Raw genomic sequence first — 21,996 nt, forward strand, 5'->3', positions numbered from 1 at the left:
AGCACCACTGACAGCAAGGTTTAGTGACAATTCAAATTCCATTCATCTCAGCTAACATGTGACTTAATAACCATATCCGTTGATCAGGGCTTGAGATAAGACCCTTCTCAAGACTTTAGATTATAAACCTCTTTCTTCTAAAGGAATGAATAAACAGGGCTTAACACCCTAGTTTTGAAAGGTCACTGACCCTTATTTTAAAGCATAAAAACTACAAAGTAAGTACTCAAGTATTCGTTACCCAACTGATAAATCAACTTTCAATTGGATCAGTTACATACTATTTAGTCTTTTATATTTAAAAAATATATTCTTAGGTTAAACCCTTAAATAATTTTTCAGCTTAGGAGAGTTGAAATATTCCTCAGGAAAGTCTCATGAGTAAAGGTAATGTTCCAAATTGTTTAAAATGTTTCTTTTAGTTTGAAATTATTTACTTAAAAGTACCAAATACAAGCTTATGGTTTTTAATGACTCCACTAATGGACATCAACCTCACTCCCTCCCTCATTAGAACACTGGAATTCTCAATTGCTCCCAGTGTGTTACTGCTACTGCCCGTCCACACACATCAGAACACCCTGATGATTCTAGAAGCCCATGAGGAATATCTTGTGCCTTTGAAAGGCTTAACAGCAATAGCATGTTACTTTCCATACAATTATCAGCATTTATGTACATGGCCCACATTTTGAAAACAACAAAATATAAAACAGTGGATCATTTTTGATCTTAAGCATGACCAGTGAATTCTCAAATGTCTGAACTATGGCTCACCTCATTAATTTCCCCTCATCAGAAAAACAGCACTCTGGATGAGCAGCTCCTTTAATGTTGACAGGAATTATGAAAGATTAAAGAAGTGAAAACCAAAGAAGCCTATGCCTCCTAACATGTTCTTTTTAGCAGAATCTCTAAAAATTCTATTATAAAATATTTTTTTAAGATTTTATTTATTTGAGAGAGAGAGAGAGGATGAGAGAGAGATCATGAGCAGTGGGGAGAGACAGAGGGAGAAGCAGACTCCCTGCTAAGCAAGGAGCCCAATGTGGGACTCCATCTCAGGACCCTGGGATCATGACCTGAGCTGAAGGCAGACACTAACCAACCGAGCTATCCAGGTGCCCTCTACTATAAAATCTTATCTGGAGTTTGAAAAAAGCCACTTGCTACACAAAATCAAATATTAGATTAATTGGTATTAGGTCATTTCATTCTCAATTAGTTTGGGGGGAATAAAATCACTGGGGCACATAGGTGGCTCAGTCAGTTAAGCATCTGCCTTTGTTTGGCTCAGGTCATGATCTCAGGGTCCTGGGATCAGGTCGCAGGTCAGGCTTCCTGCTCAGCGGGAAGTCCACTTCTCTTTCTCCCTCTAACCCTCCCTCCCCCTCGTGCTCGCTCTCTCTCGTTCTCTCTCTCTCTCTCTCTCTCCCGTTTGTTCTGTCTCTCTCTCTCTCTCTGTCAAATAAATAAATGAATAAAAGCTTTATAAAAAAAATCACTTCTTTCGTCTTGCAAACATACCCTCAGCCAGAGGCAAAAGATTTTCCAAAACATGTTTTTCAATAAAGTTTTTAAATTTTTAAATTTACGCAGCATAAAAATCACTCATAAAGCTCTTTGAATTTTTACAAATGCACTGAGGTGTGAAACCATCATAATCAGGATACAGAACAAGTTCATCATTCCAAAAAATGTCCTTGTGCTGTACCCTTGTAGTCAAATACACACCTTATTCCCAATCCCTGGCAACCACCCCGCAGTAAATTCAAATGTCCAAAATTTAGACTGGATGCATAGGACAAATCTCACCGCAAAGAGAAGACAATGCAATGAGCCCTCCCCATAGTCTTGTTCATATGTCCTTCCTAAACCCTCAGTGGAAGGATATTGTTGACCTACCAGAGAGCTACTCTTTCCCCTTGGGGTTGCTGTTCTACAACTGATAACTATAAAAGAATATCAACCCACAGTATTCTTTCTGCTCCAAACCCACCACCTTTTTGCTGTGAAATACTCCCTCAACCTGAGTTCTTTGTGCACCAGTGACCACATTACAGACTTAGTCATTCGCACAGATGGTGCCAATTAGTTTCTCTGTGACGTGCTACAATGAACCTGAAATGGATGCCCTACAATCTTCCTTGCACTCCTAGAAATGGTTACAGCTGGGGCCCACTGGCAGCAGCACGGGGATAATCACATCCCTACATTCTGCAGCTCATCTTCCACCTTATGCCCCAGCCGCAAGAGGAGGTGATCTACGGGCTCAGATTAGGCATATCGTATCTCTCTCTCTCTCTCTCACACACACACACACACACACACATTCATACATACATATATACACACATGTATGTGTGTAAAACATGGCATTTCTATTCCTTCAGTTGGAACATAGGGTTTTTAACTGAAGTATGTAAGAAGTTTTCTTACAACATTCAAAATCTTCCCCTTTCATAGTTGTTAACCTCTTTGGAAATAGTCGATTTTTAGTAATATAACATAATGGGACTGGGAACACGTTTTATTAATTAGGAAAAAATGACAGTGGTAATATTAACAGGTTACATTTATAAGCACCTCAGAGTCTATAAAACACTCTCACATGGCTTCTAATTTATCCAGTGTTTGCAACATGGCAACTTGGGGGACTGTAAAAGAAACTTAAAGCCTTCTGAAGCTTTTAAGCTAGAGACTAAAGGTGAGGCAGAGGGACAACAGAAGTGACAACAAAACAACAACAAAAAACAATTATAACAAATGTAACTAGAAAATTATAAGCTGGTCAAACTGATACCATTTCACCCAATCCAATTAATATATCAATGTCTATGATTCTAAGAAAGTGATAATTCAAGCCTGACCCAATTTTTGAAATGAAATTCCAATGCAAAAAGCAGTTAAGTATTTCTTAAAGTGGGATCTGACCTAGAATACTAATACAACATTTTGGGCTTGGGGTATTGTTAATTTGGGAAAAGTTTCCTAAAGAAAATGGGTTATTAAACAGGGTGTAGATATTGATAAACATGACTTTAATGGCACTATTTTAATTGAGGGAAAAAACAAGGGAGACTTAAAAAATGAGTACTGAAATGCTCTGCCTGGGGGTCCAAGCCTTCTTAGAGAGCAAGAGTGATTTATCTTCTCTGCATTCCCAGCGTAGCCTAGAAATTCAGAAACAGTGTCTTAAATGGAAACAAGTTTTGTGAACGCAAAAAGGATAACCCAAAGAACAGTTATCCTGGCAGTTTTGTATTTCTGCAAGGAAATAAACTAAGGATATGGGCATACAGAACCGGAACCTGGCCCACAGGATGCAGAAACTGAAAAGGCAAGGTGGACTGAACAATGGGGAACAAGGCTGGGCAGACCACAGCAGTCTGGGCTGATGTGGAAAGAGTAAGAAGCCACTGAGGCAGAGGAGGGCAGGGTGTGGGACAGTGTGGAGCACAGCCAACCTGTCTACAAGCATGGGGCCAGGCTTCACAGAAACAAACCACTGCATCCCCCACAAAGTCCCATGTAGGGCTTCTCCCCAGAGTAACAAGAGGACTGGAAGCTCAACTTCATAATGGGCAGATGTGGTAGATTCAGCGTCTGACCTATTCCCTTTTACGTGTCACTGGAAAGGCCAAGTAGAGTTACATTAGTGAGGCAAAATCATTACTGCAGTTTTCCCCTAAGCATGTCAGAAGAGATCATTTGGAATGAAATGGAATGGAATGCATGAGCTCTGGGCCCTCCATCAGTTTCCCCACACTTTATCCTTCATCCCCCAATTCATGCTCTTCACTCTCCCTAAGAAACCCATATAGTCTCAGATTTCACCATTCCCAGGCTCACATCTGCCTCTGGAGTGGCCCCAACATCTCATTCTTCCTCCAGAGGGGTCCCCTGCCACACAATGCCTCCCCAATTGTGTTCCCCTTGGACTGGGAACTTCTCAACACTCAATCCAATACTATAAACACTGGTAGCTGTATGTTCTTAAAGTTTCCTTCCATTTTCTGAAGCAAAACTTGCTTCTCACCCTGGGGGAAAAAATTGAAACCAAAATGCTTTGTGTGTGATAAACACCATTCCCCAAAAGAATAAAATAGAAAAATGAAGAAAGGAGGCAAGTTTGACTTTCAAATCATTTATGTATCTGAAAGAGAAGATCACTGTCATACAAGGAGGAGGTTAGCAGGTAAATCCTACAGGAGGCCAATACACCTGGCAGGTCTGTATGTGAGAGTGGGGAGCACAGGCTGGGGTGTAACAGGACATATCAGACAGAGCAGATAGTTGGCAGAAGGCCTTGAGAGCATCCACTGAGAGCAGAACAGAGTTAACAGTTCTCCGAGACTTATCAAATAACCCAGGTCTTTGGAATTGGGAGTGTCTACATTTGAATATGGATATATATGATGTTGTCCAATTTCACTTAAAGAAAATAACGTAGCTAGATACTGAAATGGTCACTTAAGAGTATAGAGAAACTACTGAATTCTCTAATTTTTTTTTTTTAAAGATTTTATTTATTTATTTGACAGAGAGAGAGACAGCCAGCGAGAGAGGGAACACAAGCAGGGGGAGTGGGAGAGGAAGAAGCAGGCTCATAGCGGAGGAGCCTGATGCGGGGCTCGATCCCAGAACGCCGGGATCACGCCCTGAGCCGAAGGCAGACGCTTAACCGCTGTGCCACCCAGGCGCCCCTTAGCAAACATTTAAATGTAGATTTATTTGCAAAGATTATAATGTAGGGCCAAGACCTTTTCTTTGTGATGGGGTTTCCAGTGATGGGGTTTCTCAGTCTTCCATACATAAATAACACCCATGAGACAATACTGAAGATCCGCAGGATTGTTTTCTTTAAAGAAGAATGAAAACTTAAAGACACATGTGGAGCAAAGTGAAAACAGAACCTGGAAGCTGTTCATATTTTTATGATTTGTCCCTAATCTTTTATAATTGCCTCATCTTTATCCAATCTGATAGTAATTTGTCTTTATGGAGTCTTTCCAAAGGTTTTCATAGAAATGACGGCTCTCTCTGTTTTAGCACACACATTTCATCAGTTTTCATTCCATTTAATTAAATTATGCCAATTACAGTAACAAGAATACCATACATAGATTCGGAAACAAAATGCCTCTTGGTGAGCACTTATCTCAGTGAGTGGACATCTTCGCCCAGTGGGCTGGGAGCGCCTGTGCCAGTCCAGGCACTGCTGGGAGAGGAGGGGAGAGCTGGGTCACCTGGGGAGGCCAGAAAGCATGCCTTCTATTGCACTATGATCCATCTCCCGGAGGATTCTGTCCGTAAGCACTGCAAAAGCCAGGGCTGTATCTAAGTAATACCTGGCATATTTTAAGCACACAATAAATATGTATTCAATGAAAGAATTGGCCTTGACTATCTTTAATTATTCCCACACCATTAAAAGAACACAAAGCAATGTTTCATTTGGATAAAAAAATGGAAGAGGGCGACTGCCTACAGAAAGACCAGAAAATTACCATGATTATCACAGAAATAAAGGAAACAAAAGGAGGAAGGAAAAAACCCAGTTCAGTAATTCCATTCAAAAGTACCCTAATCCAAAAGTCAAAAACCTTCCTAGAGCCCAACACATGCTCTGATGCTGGGAAATGGTATGAGATGAATAGTTGGTTGTGAGTTTCTTCCTAATCAAGTTTTTTAATTGAATTCTCAGAGTTTAATCAGACCTTTGAATTAGGTAGAGACTTCTATGAGAAGACATTCTTTTCCTGAAACAACAACAACTAACAAATACTGAATACTTAATATTGCTAGGCACTGTAGTAAGCATGCCATGTATATTTATTCATTTAATCCCCGTAATAATTGCAGGTACTAAACTCATTCAAAGACAGAGAGTTTATCAATGGTGGGGCTAGGATTTGAACCCAGAGGCTGTGTTCTTAACCACTGTGTCACACTGCCTAGTTGAGCTCCCCTTTTCTTATAAATAATTTCAATATTTTACCTAAGGGTTTTCTTGATATACCTCCCAAAAATACATCAAAGTCTTTAATTATAAAGTCGAAATTAATTCTTGAATAATTCCCACTAACTGTATATTCACTAGGAAAACAACAACCATACATGACTATATTTATTCATTAACGAACATTTCACAAGCAACTGCTTAATCACTTGAAAACAAAGAGTAAAAGCGATTCAGTGCACATGTCTCAGTTATTCAGTATTTCCTGCATGCCTGTCCTTGCCAATGCTTTCAGGAGGCTCGGTTTGGTGGAATAAGTGCATCACTGTCCTACAGTTTTGGGAAATGCTAACATTAACTTGCAGGAAGGGCTCTGGGATGTCTAAGTGTGAAACGGGACGGCAGGGAAGGTACAGGGGAAGGGACATTGCAAAGACCTTGATATTCAACCTAGGCATTTCTTATGTAATCCACAGAGATTCAAATTAAAGACTGCCACAGAGGAGAAATATGATCAGAATTTTGTTTTGGAATAACCATCCAGAAATAGAGAGCATGGAGCACATGAGAGAAAGCATCAAGCCAGAGGCTGGTAAGGACCCTGTCACCCTGATGGCTGTGGAAGTCTAGGAAAGAACTGAGGAATGTACACTTTAACTGAGGGAACTGTATGATATATGAATTATACCCATAAAGTTGTTTTTTTGAAAAGTCTAGATGGGGGGCGCCTGGTGGCTCAGTTGGTTAGGTGTCTGCCTTCGACTCAGGTCGTGATCCCAGAGTCCGGAGGTGGAGCCTCACATTGGGCTCCTTGCTCAGCAGGGAGCCTGCTTCTCCCTCTCCCTCTGCTGCTCCCCCTGCTTGTTCTCTCTTTCCCTCTGTCAATAAATAAAATTAAAAAAAATAAAATTAAAAAAGTCTAGATGGGAAATGGTAAAAACCTGAACTCAAACCACACCAGTGGTCAAAGGGAAGACAGACTCAACAGATATTCAAAGTCAGAATCAGCAAGACTTGGGAAGATGACGGGTGGGAAGAAGGGCTGGACTGAGGTGTGGGAGTGAGAAGATTGGGAAGAGAAGAAAAATGGAGTCCTGTCACAGAATGGAAACACGAGATGGAGACTAACATATAATCGAGAAACTGCAGCACAAACAAAACCAATTCAGTGTTACACGGGGGGGGGGGGGAGGAGGGGGGCACAGAGCCAGGGGAGAGGTATCTATGAGATGAAGGACACATTTGAGTTAGCTGTTAAAATATTAACCCATTAATAATGGTGTCACTGTTCACTGTTAACACTTTTTCACTTCCTCCTCCGCATCAGACCTGGCATCCATCCCTTCTGGTGTACATTACCAATGTCCTCATTTAATCTGAGCAAACCATGGCACACAGAGATGAAGAGGAAGAGCTGAGGTGCTAATTCAGCTACCTCTAGCCTCTGACACCCCAAGCTACTTCCGTGCTGCTACACCGCCCACTTAACAAATAATGATGACAGTGACAATAAAGACAACGACAGCTTCACTCTGCCACTGCCGAGCCAGTTAGAACTGCAACTCTCAGCTCTGGGCCTCTGCCAAATGCCCAGCTGTGTGTGTGTGGAATTTCACATGCTTACATGTCTTGTAAGAGTGGTAACAAGACCTGCATTCATCAAGCATCTGCACAAGGCCAGACCCTTGTGATGAGAGTCACACACATGTCATTTCTAGTCCTCAGAACATCCCTGCAAGAGAAGCTGCCCTGGTCTCAATATGCAGTGAAGGAAAAGGGCCTACAAGATGAGCCCTGACCCAGGGCTATGGTGCACTAAGGAGCAGGAGAGGGATAGAATCTCCATACTCTGAAGTACCCATATGTATTCATACACATAGATATAAATATAAATCAACGGAGAAAGGGAGTGAGAGAGAGAGCATTCATGCGGCAAAATGTTCAAAATAAGTGAATTCTAATAAATATAGGAATTATTTGTATTATGCTTGCAGCTTTTAAGTCTGAAACCATTTTTTAAAAATAGAAAAATAGGGGAACCTGGGTGGATCAGTCAGTTAAGCACCCAACTCTTGATTTCGGCTCATATCATGATCTCAGTGTCCTGAGATCAAGCCCCACGTTGGGCTCCCTGCTCAGGGTGGAGCCTGCTTCAGATTCTCTCTCTCTCTCCCTCTACCCCCACCCCCCGCTTATGCTTTATTTTTAAATGAATAAATGAATGAATGAATGAATGAATGAATGAAAGATAAACCCTGTGAGTCAGGGCATAAAAGAACCCAAAGGGCTGTGTCCATTCTCAAAAGACACCTTAGTCATTACAAGCAGATGAGAGTCAATTCTGTTTCTAAGCAGCTCTAGGGGAAAAAAAAAAAAAAATCACATAACTTCTTTTTTTTTTTTTAAAGAAACTGCAATTAAGCAATATTTTTAAAACTACCAATTAAACATGCATGGTGCAAATTGGCTTGCTGGGCACCAGGACCTGAATGTTAGAAATGCGGTATAACTTCTGGGGTGAATAGTGAATTCACTTTCACCTGAGGAAAAATGTAGCATTTACTAGGTGAATTGTTCTCATTCAGAATGTATGACTGGTACATCTTACTAAGTTTAGAAATAAAAGAGAACTGTAAATGCATTTAATACTAAAATATATGATTACCAAACGTGATATTTAGAGAATTCAGGTCATTTCTATTTTTTAGGAATTGGAGTTGTTCTGTGATTCCTCATTTAAAGTAGTGATCCTTTGCAAAACAAAACAAAAAGTAGTGATCTTTTGTTTAAAATTACATCCAAGGGGGCGCCTGGGTGGCACAGCGGTTAAGCGTCTGCCTTCGGCTCAGGGCGTGATCCCGGCATTCTGGGATCGAGCCCCACATCAGGCTCCTCTGCTATGAGCCTGCTTCTTCCTCTCCCACTCGCCCTGCTTGTGTTCCCTCTCTCGCTGGCTGTCTCTATCTCTCTCAAATAAATAAATAAAATCTTTAAAAAAAAATAAAATAAAATTACATCCAAGAAGTAAATTAAATTTGCCTCAAAAGTGAGGATAATGATTATTATTTAAAAGAATTATTTGGATGCTGATTTAATCTTGTGGGCTGAACTATAACGCCATCATTATTTGGTTATTTTTAACCTAGAAAATGGAATTTTTACATGATTTCATACATTGGTAGGCTATTCTTTTGGTAAGCCCATAAAAATTTTTTGTAACATTTTACCAATAAAAGTGGTGTTCAAGTGGCGTTCAAGTGTCCTTAGTTTTTAAAGTAAACACTAGATGGCAGTAAATACACAAAAGTTGTGACATATGACCCGGTGCTTACCAGCATACAGGAGGGGCCATTTTTGCCTTTTACTGAATTTTATGCTGCACTACTGTTAAGCATTAAAAACAAAACAAACAAACAAACAAAAACCCTGAAGAACCAAAAATTAAATGAAAATTAAAGTTTCCTGGCTTTAAAAGTTTGAACCAGAAAAGTTCATCCACAATTTAAATTGTGAGAATACTTTCAACACCAGCTTTATAAAATTGTTACGTTTTCTAAGTCTCTTTTGTTTTGTTAACAAATTCTAATCAATAAATGTATTTTTTAGAGGTTATTTAATTTGGAGAAAATAACTAAAATAAGATCTCTTAAATTGCTGTTTCCATGAAGATGCTAAAAATTTACATGACTTTATTTACGGCTTATTTATTAGGTTTTGAATTAATGAAATTTCTACTCTTTTAGGGTCCATGAAAGAATATATGTAAGTATAGCATGCTGTTAATTTAATGTCCTATAGGCAAAACATTTTCTAAAACTCAGTAATTAACACTGATACTTTACCTTGATTCTGGGAAAAAACATGACATTAAATATAATTTTAAGATTTTACTTCCTTATTTGAAAACATATCTACAGATCAAAAGGAAAAATCTTATACACAGTGACATGTTAATTTGACCCACGGATGGTTTTAGTGAACCTTCTATAACATTTTGAATTAGAATTTCTGTATGATTTTACAAACTTGTCTGGTAATAAACCAAAAAAGTATACTTTCTAATTTCTATTAAGCTTTCTACATTTTGGATTCATTTCAAGACCAGATGGCATTCAGCTCAGGTCTCAGCAACACTAAAATAAAACTAGCTAACTTACTAATTTTTTGGTTACTTCTAACATTTTCTCTGAGCTAGATTTTGTTCTAACACACAAAATTTTCAATTTAGAAACAAAGCTGGTGTCCTCACAATAGGAAGAAAGTCAATAAAATAAAAACAAATAAATCTTCAAATATATTATTGTGGTAGAAAGGGAAGACTTATTTTAATACCAATCTGTGCCAATATAAACCTAGCTTTTGATCAATAGTTTTTAAAAAAAGAGAAAGTAGCTTCAGTTACTACAAGCACATTAAAACAAACACACCCCCAAATAGTCAAAATAATCTTTTACAGCCTTGAAAAAGAACAAAGTGGGGAGTCTCACACTTCCTGATTTGAAAACTTACTTACAAAGCTACGGTGATAAAAGTAGTGTGGTAACCGGCATAAAGCTAGATGTATACTTATCACCAAATTCATCAAGTTGTATACATTAAATATGTACAGCTTTTTGTATGTCAATCACATATCAATAAGATGGTTTAAAAAAAGACAGATGTATAGACCAATGGAATTGAATAAAGTCCAGAAATAAATCCTCACATATATGGTCAAATGATTTTCAACAAGGGTGCCAATACCATTCACTGAGGAAGGGAGTCTTTTCAACATGCTGCTGGGAACTGGATATCCATGTGCAAAAGAATGAATCTGGACACTTACATTACATCATATACAAAAACTAACTTAAAATGGATCAAAGACCTAAGCTTAAGGCCTAAAACTATAAAACTCCTAGAAAAAACCATAGGGCAAAAGCTTCATGACATTAGATTTAGCAACGATTTTTTGCATATGACACCAAAAGCAAAGCCAAAAAAGGGAAAAAGTAGAAAAATTAGACTTCTGTGCATCAAGAAGTAGTAGCAACAGAGTAAAAAAGTGACTCACAGAATGGGAGAAAATATATGCAAGTCATACATCTAATAAGGGATTGATATCCAGAATATATAAGGAACTCCTACAAATCAACAACCAGAAAACAAATAGCATAATTTAAAAATAGGCAGAGAACTCAAACAGATATTCAAAAAAGATATACAAATGGCCAAAAAGCACCTTAAAAGATGTGCAACATCACTGATTATCAGGGAAATCAAAACTATAATGAGATACCACCTTATACCCAGTAGGGTAACTATTATTAAAAAAAAAAAGAAAATAACAATTGTTGACAAGGATGTGGAGAAAACGGAACACTTGTGCATTGCTGATGGGAATGTAAAATGGTGCAGCTGCTATGGAAAATAGTATGGTATTTCCTCAAAAAATTCAACATAGAATTACCATATAATCCAGAAATTCTGTTTCTGGCTATCTACTCAAGAGAAGGAAACAAGGACTCAAACAGATATTTGTATACCCATGTTCACGGCAGCATTATACACAATAGCCAAAATGTAGAAGCAACCCAAATGTCCATCGACTGATGAATAGATAAATAAAATGCGGTATATACATACATTTGAATATCATTCCGTCCTAAAAAGGAAGGAAATTTTGACACATGCTATAACACGAATGAACCTTAAACACCTATGCTAAGGGAAATAACCTAGACACAAAAGGACAAATATTGGATGATTCCATTATATGAGATTCCTAGTGTAATCAAATTCATAGGAACAAAAATAGAATGGTGGTTCACAGGGGCTGGAGAAGGGGGGGAGGAGTTAGTGTTTAACAGATACAGAGTTTCAGTTAATGCCTTGAACTGTACACTTGAAAGTAAGAGGGTAAATTTCATCTTTTGTGTTTTTTACCACAGTTAAAAATTTTTAAAGAGGTTACAATGGTAAATTTATGTTATGTTTATTTTATCACAATAAAAAAATGGAAAGAGCAGTGTACATTAAGTTACCACTTCTTAACACCCGTTCACCTTCAACTTAACTCTGGGTGACCTCAATATGAGTAATAATTTCTATATTAATAAATATTGATAACATTTTGCTGAGTTATATTATTTTTAAAAAACCCAATACACACCAAAATGACCACTTTTATCTTATGAGGATTTAATCTTGGGAACCAAAGTAAATACTTCTTGTCTAGAGGTATAAGTCTAGCCGGTAATGAAATAGCCTAAAACATTGCTGGCATTCTGGCCTATGTGAATTAATCTTAAGCTGAAAACTATCTTTCTTCTACATCATGACGGACTCTAAATCAGCCTGTGACTGTGCTTTTGTCTCCCACCCTGAGGTTGCCAAGTGTCCTTAACTTACATGCTGGGAGTAGATTACACTCAGAATTCAGTGAGAAGTCTCTACGAGCATGGAAGAAACTACCTTTTAAACTGCTCTGGGAAATCAGGATTAACTCACATGCAAGCCTTCCCAAAGTATGCCACAGGAGGCCTCAGACCTCAGCAAAGGAAGAAGATAAAGACAGAAAGGGTCTCCTGTCTTCGGCTGCTATTCATGATTATCCTCCTCCATGTTGCCACAGACCATTCGCTTGGTGTGCCATTTATACTTCCTAGTCGCAGCTCTAGTAGACGTGTTTAACCATGTATGTATGTGGGGACATGCATGTGTGTGTGTGTTTGTGTGTGTAAGATGTGCACATCTTCTCAGCTACATTAAGAAGCAGAGTTCTTGAGGACAAAAATAAAAAGACAGTTTTGTCTTTCCTTAGCACCAGATTCAGTGTCATATACATAGAAGTTCTCAATACTATTGACTGAGTAATTAAGAAATTTTTTAAAAAATGAGCACTTGCCACTTCGTGTTCTATAAGTAGAACTTAGAAAATGTTATATACAAATGTAGTCATATAACACTGAATATAAAATTATCACAAAAGAATATCCATTTTTTCTCCTTTAAATAAAAAAAGAAATGCCCATTTTCCTTTCCAATAGCTTAATTTATTAATTCCACATTCACGTTAACACTGAAATGCCTACCTATCATGTTTTAGTTACTATTCTAGCTAGTAGTCTGATTTATTAGACAGAAAAGTAGACACCGTCCCTGCTGTTCTGAAGCTGACAGTGCACAGGAGAGACAAACGTTACATAAACACGCCTACCAGTAAATGCAAGGCATACAAGTGGGATAATCACCGTTGAGGGAGGATAATCAAGGCTTCCTAAGAGACTAACAGAAGAGATCCAGCAGAGATGGAGGGATCAGAAGAGGCTGGGAGCCCAGTGACATCTGAGCAGAGACCTAAGGAACCAAAGTGTGCTAGCCAGGCCCAAAGAAAGGACTTTGTAAGTGCAAAGGTCCTAGGCTACAGAGGAAAAAAAAAGGGTTAATAAAAAAGTGAGGACTTCTACTTCAGGGAAGATGGGGCAGAAGTACTTATTACTACTCCTCTTGCTAAGTACAACTAAAAGCCATGGACATTATACATAAAATAAACATAAGAAAACTCTGAAGCGTAGAAACAAGAAAACAGAAAGCAGACTCACCAGGGACCCCAGGACCCTAAGGAACAACATGGTAGTGAGTTCCCAGGGATTCCTCTTGACCTCATATGTGCCAGACTAAGTGCTGAGGAAGCAGAACCAGCAATGCCAATGGACACAGACAAAAAACAAGCAAGAAAAGCCTGCTCTCTAGCCCAAAGGTAGCACAGGGGCAGTCTGGCAAGACCAAACTTTTAGACACTCTAGCCAAACACCACAGAAATACTGAGGCCCCATCCCATGCAGGCCAGCAAATCCCTGCAGGAGTGCCATCTGCAAGAACACTCCAGTAGGCCAGCCAATCTCCCAAATTAAGTGAGAAGAGCCAGACCCTGGATAGTTGATGTTGCAGCATTTCCATATATGAAAGAAAGCAGTGACAATGGGAATATACAGAACGCTGGACCGGCCAGAGATCTAGAGAAAGTGGAGGCAAAATCAAGAGGTGGGCAGTGAACACACCCAGCATTGCTCACAAGCTGGCAACGGAACTCCCAGCTCTGGCTCACAGCAGAGCTCTCCTCAATTTGGGGGAAGGGATGGTTTTCAGGTTTTCCATTTCCTTGTCTCTCAAGACGTACTCCTCTCACTCTAGTTCCCAAATTACCAAGAAGTCTTCTAACAAACCAATTCCACTTTAACACCAACTGTTACAGTCATTGGGAAAGATCTCCTTACGGTAAATTAACTGCCTGGCATTCTGGTCAGTCCTTTGTGAGTCTCATTAGTTTTAAGTGTAAGTCAGTCCCAAGAGCCTAATTAACTCTGGATGTATTGGCAAAGTTAAGGGCCATATCCTATATCAAGAAGGTACGCTCTGAGCTGGGGAGTTGGCAACCCCCTGACTAAGATACCTGTTTTGATCTCTCACACAGGTGAGAAATCAGCCTCACAAACAGCTCTCCAAAATCCTATTCAACTCTCAAAATTCAAAGCAGACCTACTTTTCTCTGCTAGAGCCATTCCCTTTCCCTCCTACTCACTGCTGTCTAAATCATTCTCCAAACGCACATTCTGCATATAGCATCTACCATGAACACAGATTCCTATTAAATATGCAGAAAGAGTAAATACAGCAAAGCACAATCTATTTCTTCAGCCACTTCTGGAAATGCACAAGTTCACAGTTTCAAGTCAGCCCCCAGGCCTGAGGCCTGAGGGCCACTCTATAATCCTGCTAAATTCGGCTTTAATAAATTTCCACAACTGTTTTATTCTTTAAGTATCTAAAAATGAAAGATCACAATATTCCTAACAATAATAATCACTAGCAATAAAAAAATTCTTGCAAATTCTTCCCTTTGCAATTGGTCAGTGCTAAATTTTCAAAATGTTACAGTAAGCCATATTCAGAAACATGATGAAATGAAAACCTAAAAAGTATACAGACAGTCTACTTGTACTTTGTATGTGAAATTATGAGTCTTCCTGTTATACATTACATTTTGGTGTTTTAGAGTTTCACAATGAATTCCACACCTGTTACTAATGAGATTTAAATTGTTAATCAAAAAGCAATTCTTAGGATTTATTTGCTTAATAAGAAAGTAGAAATGACAGATGCCTAGAAGAGACTAAAAAAAAATATCAAATCTACAGAATTCTGTTTCAAATAGAATTTATCTACTCAGCATTGGACAGGTCAGTACAATGGCTGGAAAGGTCACTTTCCTGTCCACACCACGGTGACTTTTTCATACGTGGGCAACAACCAGAAATGCACAGCCTCAAACCTCACATCTTTCCACTACCTGAACCAGTAAATGCATGTCGCTAAATTGCTAGTCATTGACAGTCAGGGACATCACTGCTTTAGGTCATCTCTGCTTTAACAGAGGCATCTGATGTGGAGACTAAAATAGGTTTAAATTTTTACTTACCTCCACTGCTACTACAATCAGAATGAGGTCCAATTTTGACTCTGGAAAGAGGGCGTTCACTTGTGGTGACATTCCAATTAGAGCACAGTTGGTGACCACAGATATAACACTCATTGTTTCAAAAGCCAACTAAAAGAAAAAAAATGTGAAATTAAAAACCACAATGACCTTTTCCATATTTCCTCATCCTTTTTTTGTATTATCTAAAATCAAAGGAAAAGCCTTTCCCTTGTTCTAAATATTCCAAGTACATTTTAAGCTTTTTCTCTATAATGCTGTGATTTTCTTTAGCTTAAAAATGCCACACTGTTACAAGGTATTTTAGGTACTTTTGGCTTGAATATCCAAAGCAGTATGTTCTACCTTCCCAACTGGAGGTGGCCAGGGACCTGAGAATTTGGAATACATCCTAGAGGAGTACGCTATTAAAGTTACTCTACTCATATCTACAGGGAATCTAAAATGGGGCCACCAGAAAAAAATGTCTCACATTCAAAAACAGGTATGATTTCAAACAGCATTTATTTTGTGACTGCCCTACTTTGACACATCACACACTACATCTGATTCAGCTATACCTGAGGCACCAGTAACAGAGAACCTTTTCTAGTGGCATTTACCTGTGGGACTTTAGAAAAATACAGATGCCCTGCTGAGCTACTTAACAGACTGATCCAAGGTCCCAGGAGAAGTCTCATGGAGCACACTACTGAGTACTGACTGTGGAAATGTTGTGACCACTACTTGGTCGCTCTTTCTTTCCTTTAATGTATACCACTGACCACTACTTAATAACTTAACCACTGGGAGTGGAAGACAGGCTTCCAGGTACAGAATGAAGAAGTCATGGGGATGAAAGGCACAGCAAAGGGAATACAGTCAATGGTATTGTAATAGCACTGTACGATGACAGATGGTAGCTAACTTGTGGTGAGCATAGCATAACATACAGACTTGTCCAACCACTATGTTGTACACCTGAAACAAATGTCACACTGTATGTCAACTGCATTTTAATTTTAAAAAAATCAGAAAAAGTCCCACTAATTCTAAGAAATACAATAACTTTTAGAAATTAAAATTTGAAAAAAATTTTTAAAGATTTTATTTATTTATTTGTCAGAGAGAGAGAGAGCACAAGCAGGGGGAGCAGCAGGCAGAGGGAGAAGCAGACTCCCCACTGAGCAAGGAGCCTGATGCTGGACTCGGTCCCAGGACCCCAGGATCATGACCTGAGCCCAAGGCAGACGCTTAACCAACTGAGCCACCCAGGCATCCCAGAAATTAAAATTTTAAAAGAAGCAAAACGAAACATGATTGGATACAAACTGAATAAATTTCTTTTCTCATAGAGAATTTCTGCTATCTTTTATTTTAGGAATTCTTTGTGCAATCTGATTATTTTTCCATAGTTTTCTTTTTTTTTTTTTAATGTTTTTTTATTACATTATGTTAGTCACCATACAGTACATCCCTGGTTTCTGATGTAAAGTCCGATGATTCATTAGTTGCGTATAATACCCAGTGCACCATGCAATACGTGCCCTCCTTACTACCCATCACCAGTCTATCCCATTCCCCCCTCCCCCCTCTGAAGCCCTCAGTTTGTTTCTCAGTAGTTTTCTTTATAACAAGCCTACTCTGGACTTTGTTTACCTTCTCTTTAAATAACTTAAATTTTTTATTTATTCATTTTTTAATAGTTATATTCACATAGCTCAGAACTGAAACACTCTAAATAAAAAGTGAAGAGTCTCCTTGCCCTTGTGTATCCCTCTCCCCCACCAGCTCCTGTTCTCCCTACAAAATGATCACTATTATTTTGTTTTGTACCTTTCCAGATTCTTTATATATGAATATAAGCAAACTTGAATGTATATACCCTTTCTTACCCTTAGTGTCTTGCATTTGTCACTTAAAATGTCTTGAAGAATATTCTACGTCAGAACTCAAAGAATGCTTTCATTCTTTGTCACAACTGCTTAAGCATTTTATTGCACAGATGTACCAGAATTTATTTTACTGTTTCTTTATTGGTGGGCATTAGTTGCTATTACAAACAATGCCCCAATTAGTTATCATGTAAGTACATCATTTAACAAGTGTGGAATTAGGATACATTCCTAAACATGGAATACCCGAGTCAAAGGTACCATGCATTCATAATTTTGATAAATAATGCCAAGCTGCACTCCACGGGGTTGACCAGTTCACCATACTATCAGCAGTATATAAGAGTGCCTGGCTTCCTGCACTTTTAATACATTTATCATAAAACATGATTTTCAAATACAGCTATATTAAGTTACAATTTGTGTAATAAACGGCATTCATTGAAGGTATACCTTCATTAAGTTTTGATAGATGTATTTACCTGTGAAGTCACTACCACGAACAAAATACAGAATATTTCCATTTCCCCCAAAAGATTCCTCATGACCTTTGTAATCCATCCTTCTCTTCACACCTGGCCCCAAACAAACATTGATATGCTTTTTGTTACTATAAATTAGTTTGTATGCTCTAGAATGTCATATAATTGAAATCATATACTGTATGATTTGCATATTTTTTTGGTGAAGTACTTCTTCAAATTATTGTCCATGTTTCTATTGGCTGAAATGTCTTATTGAGTTGTAAGAGTTCCTAATCTGAATACAAGTCCCCTAGAAGACATATGCATTATGAATATTTTCTCCCATTCTGTGTCCTGTCTTGTCTTCTTTCCACTTTAGAAGAGCAGACTTTTTCCCCCCATCCAGAGACCTAGTTATCTCAATGCTATTAATGGACAATTGTTTCCCCTACTGAATTGAGATTTCACCTATACCATATGATGCATTTCGGGACTTTTTATTCTGTTCCACTGGTGTGATTGTGTACTACTGCACCAGGACCACATTACTTCAATAACTGAAGTTAATAATAAGTTTGAATATGTGGTAAGTGTCCCTATTCTTCCTTAGAGTTTTCTTGCTATTCTATTTCATTTAATTTTCCCTGAGAACTTAACAATCAGTTAACCTAGTTAAAAGAAAAACTATGGCTGGGCTAGTGCTACATTTGTGAATTAATTTGTAGATTAATTAATTTGTAAACCTGTGAATTGAAGGAGAACTGATATATTACAAGTACTGAGTCTTCCTTTACCAGTTAGCTATTACTACATAACCAACCACCCCAAACTCTGTGGCTTCAAACAGCCATTTATTTAACTCATGATTCTGCGGGTGGACAATTTAGGATGAGCCCATCTTCTGGTCTTAGCTGACTTTGACTGGATTTGCTCATACACCTGAGGTCAGCTAGAGACCTCACTGGCCTTATTATGCTACTTAGAATTTCTAGTACTGTGTTCAATAAGGGTAGTGAGGGTAGATGTCCTTGCATTGTTCCTAATCTTAGAAAGAAATCATTCAGTCTTTCACAAGTATGATACTAGCTTTAGGTTTTTAGAAAACAAATGCTCTTTACCAAGTTGAAGAAATACCCCCATTTCTATTTTCCTGAGTTTTCAAAAATGAATGTTGATTCTCTCAAATGCTTTGTATCTATTGATTGAAATAACCATGTAGGCTATGAACACGGTAGATCATACTGATTAATTTTCTAATACTGAACCAGGTTGGCATCTCTGGACTAAATCCTATTTGTCATGGTCTATACTTATTTTTCTAGATGGCTGAATTATATTTGCTAATAGTCTATTAAGATGTTTTGTATATTTATTCACAAGGGATATTGGTTTGTTGTTTTCCTTTTCATACTCTGTCTGGCTTTCTATCACAGTGATACCAGCTTCATAAAATGAATTGGGAAATATTCCTTCCTCCTCTGTTTCTGGAAGAAATTATGTAAAATTGGTGTTAATTCTTCTTTAAATGTTAGAATTTGACAGTGAAATCATTTGGACTAGGCATTTATTTTTTGGAAATTTGTAATTACAAATTCAATTTCCTTACAGTTATGGAGCTACTCAAATTATCTATTTCATATTGGGCGAGTTGTGGTAGTTTGTGCTTTGGAGGAATGGGACCATTTTATCCAAGTTGTCAAAGTTATATGTGCAGGGACGCCTGGGTGGCTCAGTTGGTTAAGCATCTGCCTTCAGCTCAGGTCATGATCCTGGGGTCCTGGGTTGGAGTCCCGCATCTGGCTCCTTGCTCAGTGGGGAGCCTGCTTCTCCCTCTGCCTGCCACTCCCCCTGTTTGTGCTCTCTCTCTCCGACAAATAAATAAAATCTTTTAAAAAAAATGTATATGTGTAGAGTTGCTCATAATATCCCCTTTTATGCTTTTGATATCTGAAGGGTCTGTAGTGATACCTGCTGTTTCATTTTTATAATGGTCATCTCCTTTCTTGTTTTAGTCCTGCTAGAGGTTTATCAACTATATTGATCTTTCCAAAAAATCAACTCTTTCTTTCATTAATCTTCTCTATTATTTTTCTGTTTTTCATTTCATTGATTTATATTCTTCTCTTTATTATTTTCTTCTTTCTGCTTCTTTTGGGTTTCTTTTGTTCTTTGTTTTCAGTTTCCTGAGTAGGAGTTTAAATTATTGTTTGAAACATTTTTTTCTCTTTTCCAATGTATGCATTTGGTGCTACCAATTTCTCTGTCACCACTGCTTTAGCCGTGTCTCACCAACTTTGATATGCTGTCTTTTCGTTTTCAATGTCTTTTGAGTTCACTTGACACTTTCTCTTTGACCCATGATTATTTAAGAAATGTGGCATTTAGTCTTCAAGTGTTTAGAGATTTTCCTGTTGTCTTTCTGTTACTGATTCCTAGTTTGATTCCACTGTAGTTAAAGAACGTACCGTATACAATTTCAGTGTTTAAAATCTGTTTCCCCAGCATGAATGTTCTGTAAGCACGTGAATATGTACTCTACTATTGTTGAGCAGAGTGCTCCCTAACACGGATTACATTCTGCTATCTGAGGGTGGTAGTTGTGGCGAGTCCTTCTATATCCTTGCTGACTTTCTATCTCTTGTTCTGTCAACTGTTGAGACAAGAATGTTGAAATCTCCAACTATCACTGTGGATTTATCTATTTCTCCTTTTAGTTCTATAAATTTTGGGTTCACGTATTTTAAAACATTGTTGTTCAGGGCATACACATTAAGATTGCTATGTCTTCTTGGTAATTTTAGCCTTTTATCATCACAGAATGTTCCTCTCTGATAATTTTCTTTGCTCTGAAGTCTATTTTATCTGATATTAATATAACCACTCTTGCTTTCTTCTGATTAATATTTCCGTACATGGGTTTTTGTGGGGGTTTTGTCCTTTTACCTTTACCTTGCTTATATCATTATGTTTGAATGCAATTTCTTACAGACAGCATATAGTTGGGTTATGTCTTTTAAACCACTCTTCCAATATCTGTCCTTAACTGGGATCTTTAGACCTTTTACAGTTAATATAATTATTGGTACGTCAGGACTTTAGTCTGCCATTTCTTTGTTTTCCGTTTGTTCCCTCTGTTTTTTCATTTCTGTGTCTTATTTTTCATGCCTTACTGGTTATTTGAACATCTTTTAGAACTACATTTTGATTTATCTGCTTTTGAGTGTATCTTTTACATAGCTTTTTAGTGGTTGCTCTAGGAATTACATTATATAATTATTATCACTATATATGTATGATTATATATATGCTTTATATATGTAATATATATTACATACATTACATATTACATTGTGTGTGTGTTTATGTAGATCTTCCTTGACTTAGGAGGAGTTATGTCCCAAAAAACCTACTGTAAGTTAAAAATATCATAAGACAAAAATGCATTTAATATACCTAATTTACTGAATTATCATAGCTTAGCCTAGGTCACCTTAAACATGCTCAGAACACTTAGATTAGCCTATGGCTCAGGAAAATCATCTAATACAAAGCCTATTTTATAATAAAGTATTGAATATTTCATGTAATTTGTTGAACACTGTATTGAAAGTAAGAAAGTGGTTGTGTGGGTACAGACAGTTCTAAGTGTATCGGCCGTTTACCCTTGTGACTATGTGGCTAACGGGGAGCTGCAGCTTGCTGCCCAGTGTCATGAGAGAGGATCATACTGCACACCACTGGCTTGGAAAAGATCCAAACTCAAAGTCTGAGGTATGGTTTCTACTGAATACGTATCACTTTCACACATTGTAAAGTCAAAAAATTGTAATTTGAACCATTGTAAGTTGGGGACTGTCTACTGATATATATTCAGTCTACTAGTGTCATCATTTATTAGTTTGAGTGATGTACAGAAACCTCACCTCACTTTACCATTCTGTATAGTATCTTAATATTTTCTCTACATATATTTAGAATCATTAGATTGTGTTATAATTTTTATTTCAATTGCCAAATATAACTTTAAAGATTCAAGACAGGGAAAGTCTATTATGTTTACTCGTATTTTTGCTTACCATGGTTTTTCTTCCTGATGTTCCCAGATCCCTTCTTTTAGTGTTTCCTTAAATTTAGAAAACTTCTCTTAGCTATTCTTTTAGGATGGGTCTTCTGGCAACAAATTCTCTTAGTTTTCCCTCCTCTGAGAGTGTCTTGATT

The 21,996-nt window shown here is 37.8% G+C and overlaps 1 protein-coding gene across 5 annotated transcripts in view; it reads right to left on the reverse strand.

The window, feature by feature from the left end:
* ANO10 (anoctamin 10) overlaps nt 1–21,996 on the reverse strand; it is a 226,192-nt gene that overhangs the window by 148,950 nt on the left and 55,246 nt on the right. For all 5 annotated transcript variants that reach the window (XM_026496646.4, XM_026496645.4, XM_048216255.2 and 2 more), the window contains exon 11: nt 15,423–15,551. In XM_026496646.4, the coding sequence (XP_026352431.1) occupies nt 15,423–15,551 (129 nt within the window). The remainder of the gene's footprint in view (nt 1–15,422; nt 15,552–21,996) is intronic.

This window comes from Ursus arctos, unplaced genomic scaffold (assembly GCF_023065955.2).
Source record: "Ursus arctos isolate Adak ecotype North America unplaced genomic scaffold, UrsArc2.0 scaffold_20, whole genome shotgun sequence".
Taxonomy (NCBI): Eukaryota; Metazoa; Chordata; class Mammalia; order Carnivora; family Ursidae; genus Ursus; species Ursus arctos.